The 7500-nt window shown below is 48.2% G+C and overlaps 1 protein-coding gene across 2 annotated transcripts in view; it reads left to right on the top strand.

The window, feature by feature from the left end:
* lctlb (lactase-like b) overlaps positions 1-7500 on the top strand; it is a 45120-nt gene that overhangs the window by 3380 nt on the left and 34240 nt on the right. The window contains exons 2-8 of one of the 2 annotated variants that reach the window (XM_031832887.1): positions 159-316; positions 2203-2363; positions 3814-3901; positions 4090-4199; positions 4980-5108; positions 6667-6762; positions 7336-7390. In XM_031832887.1, coding sequence (XP_031688747.1) covers positions 190-316; positions 2203-2363; positions 3814-3901; positions 4090-4199; positions 4980-5108; positions 6667-6762; positions 7336-7390 — 766 coding nt within the window. In that variant the 5' untranslated portion in view covers positions 159-189. Of the gene's footprint in view, positions 1-155; positions 317-2202; positions 2364-3813; positions 3902-4089; positions 4200-4979; positions 5109-6666; positions 6763-7335; positions 7391-7500 lie in introns of both variants that reach the window. The other variant, XM_031832886.1, reaches the window with a different exon arrangement.

Below are 7500 nucleotides of genomic sequence, written 5' to 3'. Positions count from 1 at the left end.
AGACAAAGAGAGACACAGAGACAGAGACACAGAGACACGGAGACAGAGACACAGAGAGACACAGAGACAGAGAGACACAGAGACACAGAGAGACACAGAGACAGAGACACAGAGACAGAGAGCTGCTGAATGTATCAGAGCCCTCTCTGTTTCAGCAGTGCCTGGGTCACCAGAGATAGGAGGACTACCATGCTTCCCTGCTGTGCGGTCAGGACGTGCCATGTGCTGGTGCTGGTGCTGTGTCTGTCTGCGGCTGAGGACTTCGACTGGACAAAGAACGACCGCGGCTCCTTCTATTATGGGACTTTTCCAGCTGGTACGGACTCAAACCCTGCAGAACACACACTAAACCCTGTACAATGCACATCCAACCTTGCATAATGTCAAACATTGTATAACACAAACCTAAACACACACATCCAACCCTGACCACACACAACCAAACCTAAACACACACATCCAACCCTGAACACACACATCCAACCCTCAACACACATCCAACCCTGAACACACACATCCAACCCTGAACACACACCCAACCCTGAACACACACCCAACCCTGAACACACACCCAACCCTGAACACACACCCAACCCTGAACACACACATCCAACCCTGAACACACACATCCAACCCTGAACACACACATCCAACCCTGAACACACACATCCAACCATCAACACACTTCCAACCATCAACACACTTCCAACCATCAACACACTTCCAACCATCAACACACTTCCAACCATCAACACACTTCCAACCATCAACACACTTCCAACCATCAACACACTTCCAACCATCAACACACTTCCAACCATCAACACACTTCCAACCACCAACACACTTCCAACCATCAATACACTTCCAACCATCAACACACTTCCAACCATCAACACACTTCCAACCCTGAACACACATAACCAAACCTAAACACACACATCCAACCATCAACACACTTCCAACCCTGAACATACATCCAACCCTGAACACACACATCCAACCCTGAACACAGACATACAACCCTGAACGCACACATCCAACCCTGAACACACATCCAACCCTCAACACACATCCAACCCTCAACACACACATCCAACCCTGAACACACACATCCAACCCTGAACACACATCCAACCATCAACACACATCCAACCATCAACACACATCCAACCATCAACACACATCCAACCATCAACACACATCCAACCATCAACACACATCCAACCATCAACACACATCCAACCATCAACACACATCCAACCATCACACATCCAACCATCAACACACATCCAACCCTGAACACACACATCCAACCCTGAACACACACATCCAACCCTGATCACACTTCCAACCATCAACACACTTCCAACCATCAACACACTTCCAACCATCAACACACTTCCAACCCTGATCACACTTCCAACCCTGAACACACTTCCAACCCTCAACACACTTCCAACCATCAACACACTTCCAACCATCAACACACTTCCAACCATCAACACACTTCCAACCCTGAACACACTTCCAACCATCAACACACTTCCAACCATCAACACACTTCCAACCCTGATCACACTTCCAACCATCAACACACTTCCAACCATCAACACACTTCCAACCATCAACACACTTCCAACCATCAACACACTTCCAACCATCAACACACACATCCAACTATGAACACACATCCAACCATCAACACACATTCCAACCATCTACACACATCCAACCATCAACACACATCCAACCCTGAACACACACATCCAACCCTGAACACACACATCCAACCCTGAACACACACATCCAACCCTGAACACACACATCCAACCCTGATCACACTTCCAACCATCAACACACTTCCAACCATCAACACACTTCCAACCATCAACACACTTCCAACCATCAACACACTTCCAACCATCAACACACTTCCAACCATCAACACACTTCCAACCATCAACACACTTCCAACCCTCAACACACTTCCAACCATCAACACACTTCCAACCATCAACACACATTCAACCCTGAACACACATCCAACCCTGATTGAGTGACTGACTGATTGACTGATTGACTGATTGACTGATCGATTGATAGATTGACTGACTGACTGATTGACTGACTGACTGACTGTTCGATCGATTGATTGACTGACTGATCGACCGATCGTGACCGTTCTCCATCCGCGTGCAGGATTTTCGTGGGGTGCCGGCAGTTCAGCCTATCAAACAGAAGGAGCCTGGGACCAAGACGGTAAAGGACTGAGTATCTGGGACGTGTTCTCTCACAGGAAGGGAAAGATACTGCAGAACGACACCGGAGACTCTTCCTGCCAGGGATACTACAAAATCAAGGTGACTTCCTTTACTGAAGAAAAACAGCACCTCACAAGTACCATAAGACAACTTCAAATCAGCGACTGAACGTAACTCTGGTAACAGACCATTGTAAAAATCGTAGAAATTCACCTTAAAACATTTGATTTAACTCGTTTCCCACAAATGTAACCCGCTACCTAAACCCTTTACTTGTACACTACCTTGGAGGTAAGAGACCAGAGCTATAACATCTCTGTTGTTACCCCAGAACATCTCCCTAATGAGACTAGAGCTATAACATCTCTGTTGTTACCCCAGGAGAACATCTCCCTAATGAGACCAGAGCTATAACATCTCTGTTGTTACCCCAGAACATCTCCCTAATGAGACCAGAGCTATAACATCTCTGTTGTTACCCCAGAACATCTCCCTAATGAGACCAGAGCTATAACATCTCTGTTGTTACCCCAGAACATCTCCCTAATGAGACCAGAGCTATAACATCTCTGTTGTTACCCCAGAACATCTCCCTAATGAGACTAGAGCTATAACATCTCTGTTGTTACCCCAGGAGAACATCTCCCTAATGAGACCAGAGCTATAACATCTCTGTTGTTACCCCAGAACATCTCCCTAATGAGACCAGAGCTATAACATCTCTGTTGTTACCCCAGAACATCTCCCTAATGAGACCAGAGCTATAACATCTCTGTTGTTACCCCAGAACATCTCCCTAATGAGACCAGAGCTATAACATCTCTGTTGTTACCCCAGAACATCTCCCTAATGAGACCAGAGCTATAACATCTCTGTTGTTACCCCAGAACATCTCCCTAATGAGACTAGAGCTATAACATCTCTGTTGTTACCCCAGGAGAACATCTCCCTAATGAGACCAGAGCTATAACATCTCTGTTGTTACCCCAGAACATCTCCCTAATGAGACCAGAGCTATAAAGTCTCTGTTGTTACCCCAGGAGGACATCTCCCTAATGAGACCAGAGCTATAACATCTCTGTTGTTACCCCAGAACATCTCCCTAATGAGACCAGAGCTATAACATCTCTGTTGTTACCCCAGAACATCTCCCTAATGAGACTAGAGCTATAACATCTCTGTTGTTACCCCAGGAGAACATCTCCCTAATGAGACCAGAGCTATAACATCTCTGTTGTTACCCCAGAACATCTCCCTAATGAGACCAGAGCTATAACATCTCTGTTGTTACCCCAGAACATCTCCCTAATGAGACTAGAGCTATAACATCTCTGTTGTTACCCCAGAACATCTCCCTAATGAGACCAGAGCTATAACATCTCTGTTGTTACCCCAGAACATCTCCCTAATGAGACCAGAGCTATAACATCTCTGTTGTTACCCCAGAACATCTCCCTAATGAGACCAGAGCTATAACATCTCTGTTGTTACCCCAGGAGGACATCTCCCTAATGAGACCAGAGCTATAACATCTCTGTTGTTACCCCAGGAGGACATCTCCCTAATGAAAGAGCTGAAGCTGGACCACTATCGCTTCTCCATCTCCTGGCCCCGTATCATGCCTACTGGGATCAAATGTGAGTTACCCACGTGTGATTACAAGTATGGTACACACATCCAGTACATTTGTAGGTGCAGGGTACAATTATTATTTTTTTTACAAAAAAAACAACCACACACGTTTCGATTGCTCCCAGTTTTACTGTGTAGTTGTATTGTGTAACGTTTTGGTCCACGCTGATGGGTTCTGGGATTTCTTTCACAGCTGACCATGTGAATGAGAAAGGCATAAAGTACTACGATGAGTTGATTGACAACCTGTTGGAGAACAAGATCACTCCCATCGCTACTCTGTACCACTGGGATCTACCTCAGGTGGGTCTTATTAATAGAACAGACACGCGACATAGCCTGGTACCTTGATCTATTTGTGTCGTCTAAGCCCAACCTTCTGTGGTCACTGTCATGCTAAAGGTACGGCGATGACTATGTGTCTGTACGTTGTCCTGGGAACATTCGGCATGACCAGCGGGTCACGCCACACCGGTTAAACATTAACGAACACAAAGATGCCAAGGAAACCGTGGGCATGACAGTCGCATGAGAAATGAGTGAATGGACTTGAAACCTTCGGGAATACACTCCAAACTGACGTGTGGTTCAAACGAGAACCGTGACGTTATGCGAAGGGCGTCAGATGAGTGGCGGAGAACGAGACGTGCGAGCGCAGCAGAGGACGCATCAATTTACGCCACACCGTGTAGGTCTAATGAACGATAATCACTTTGGTGTGTGTTTTGTAACAGATGTCTTTGACATGAATCAAATGGCGGGGGCACTGTTTGAATTGCAGGAATTAGCGGAAGAACGTGCGCGGGGGTAGTCAGGCTTACAGGATCCTTTTCAAGTGATTGGTTTGACAATCAGATGAAAACATCGCGACAGGTTGTGTTTATGCCACAGTAAAAAAGGTCATACATTTTAAGACGTTAAACGTCTTTACTATAAAGCCCACAGATATCCTATTAAATTAGCCACTCTATGATAAAGCCCACAGAGATCCTATTAAATTAGCCACACATTCTATGATAATTCTAGAAGAGATTCTACTATTTCCCTTGTCTGGTTCATCTCTTCCTCTATGTGTTCCTGTAGGTCCTCCAGGAGAAGTACGGAGGATGGCAGAACATCAGCATGGTCAACTACTTTAATGAGTTTGCCAACCTGTGTTTTGAGAGATTCGGAAACAGAGTGAAATACTGGATCACCTTGAACAACCCATGGGTACATTCAGTCTTAACCAAGTCTTCACTTTGCAAACCAAACTTATTGTTCCTTTTTGTCTTTCTGTTGAGACCTTGTAAAATACACAAAATACATTGTAATTTGATGGAACAGTTAGTAGCACGAGCCATTTAAAAATGGTGAATGTCTATGGGGAGGGGGGGCAGGGTAAATCACTATAGGGGGGGGGGGGCAGGGTAAATCACTATAGGGGGGGGGGGGCAGGGTAAATCACTATAGGGGGGGGGGGGGCAGGGTAAATCACTATGGGGGGGGGCAGGGTAAATCACTATAGGGGGGGGGGGGGGCAGGGTAAATCACTATAGGGGGGGGGGGGCAGGGTAAATCACTATAGGGGGGGGGGGGGGCAGGGTAAATCACTATAGGGGGGGGGGGGGGGGCAGGGTAAATCACTATAGGGGGGGGGGCAGGGTAAATACCTATAGGGGGGGGGGGGGCAGGGTAAATCACTATAGGGGGGGGGGGGGGCAGGGTAAATCACTATAGGGGGGGGGGGGGGGCAGGGTAAATCACTATAGGGGGGGGGGGGGGGCAGGGTAAATCACTATAGGGGGGGGGGGGGGGGGGGGCGGGGTAAATCACTATAGGGGGGGGGCAGGGTAAATGACTATAGGGGGGGGGCAGGGTAAATCACTATAGGGGGGGCAGGGTAAATCACTATAGGGGGGGGGCAGGGTAAATGACTATAGGGGGGGGGCAGGGTACATGACTATAGGGGGGGGCAGGGTAAATGACTATAGGGGGGGGGGGCAGGGTAAATCACTATGGGGGGGGGGGGGGGCAGGGTAAATCACTATAGGGGGGGGGCAGGGTAAATCACTATAGGGGGGGGCAGGGTAAATCACTATAGGGGGGGCAGGGTAAATCACTATGGGGGGGGCAGGGTAAATCACTATGGGGGGGGCAGGGTAAATCACTATAGGGGGGGGGGCAGGGTAAATCACTATAGGGGGGGCAGGGTAAATCACTATGGGGGGGCAGGGTAAATCACTATGGGGGGGGGCAGGGTAAATCACTATAGGGGGGGGGCAGGGTAAATCACTATAGGGGGGGGGGGCAGGGTAAATCACTATAGGGGGGGCAGGGTAAATCACTATAGGGGGGGGCAGGGTAAATGACTATAGGGGGGGGGCAGGGTAAATGTCTATTGGGGGGCAGGGTAAATGTCTATGGGGGGGGTGGCAGGGTAAATGACTATGGGGGGGGGCAGGGTAAATGACTATAGGGGGGGGGCAGGGTAAATGACTATAGGGGGGGGGGCAGGGTAAATGACTATAGGGGGGGGGCAGGGTAAATGTCTATAGGGGGGGGCAGGGTAAATGTCTATAGGGGGGGGGCAGGGTAAATAACTAAAGGGGGGGTGGGGGCAGGGTAAATGCCTATAGGGGGGGGGGGGCAGGGTAAATGACTATAGGGGGGGGGGAAGGGTAAATGACTATAGGGGGGGCAGGGTAAATGACTATAGGGGGGGGGGGGCAGGGTAAATGACTATAGGGGGGGGGCAGGGTAAATGACTAACTGGAGTGTGTGTTTGCAGTCGGTGGCAGTGGAGGGCTATGAGACAGGTGAGCACGCTCCTGGACTGAAGCTGAGAGGAACAGGGGCCTACCGGGCCGCGCATCACATGATCAAGGTGAGAGGTCACTATTTTTGCCTGGTCCCAGATCTGTTTGTGCTACAGGGGCCATAGAAGCTGACTATACAGCAACAACAGATCTGGGACCAGGCTACAGAGGCAATAGAAGCTGACTATACAGCAACAACAGATCTGGGACCAGGCTACAGAGGCAATAGAAGCTGACTATACAGCAACAACAGATCTGAGACCAGGCTACAGTGGCCATAGAAGCTGACTATACAGCAACAACAGATCTGGGACCAGGCTACAGTGGCCATAGAAGCTGACTATACAGCAACAACAGATCTGAGACCAGGCTACAGTGGCCATAGAAGCTGACTATACAGCAACAACAGATCTGAGACCAGGCTAACTCTGTGTGTATTCTACTACTTTATCATGATCAATCAACTCCACTGTGGACGTTTCATTCAAATAGATCAATATTTATTCATCCTTGTCCTGTGGACCCAAATCGTCATTGTTGTTGTTGTTGCTCTACCACTACACATCTGATTCCACTGATCAACGGTTTGACAATGAATTGAAAGGTGATGATACCAGTTGCCTCTCTCTTTGTCTTGTCAGGCCCATGCTAAAGTCTGGCACACCTATGACACCAAGTGGAGAGGAAAACAGAAAGGTAGATCAGCATCACAGCCTTTCTTATTTTTTTAAAATCCTGACTGCACTACACATTTCCCTAATTGGGCCAATAAAGACATTGATTAGTCGATTGATTCCATCTCCTGT

Source organism: Oncorhynchus kisutch, linkage group LG10 (genome assembly GCF_002021735.2).
Source record: "Oncorhynchus kisutch isolate 150728-3 linkage group LG10, Okis_V2, whole genome shotgun sequence".
Classification (NCBI taxonomy): Eukaryota; Metazoa; Chordata; class Actinopteri; order Salmoniformes; family Salmonidae; genus Oncorhynchus; species Oncorhynchus kisutch.
The sequence above is the reverse complement of the archived record's forward strand: the minus strand, read 5'-3'. Positions and strand labels throughout refer to the sequence as shown.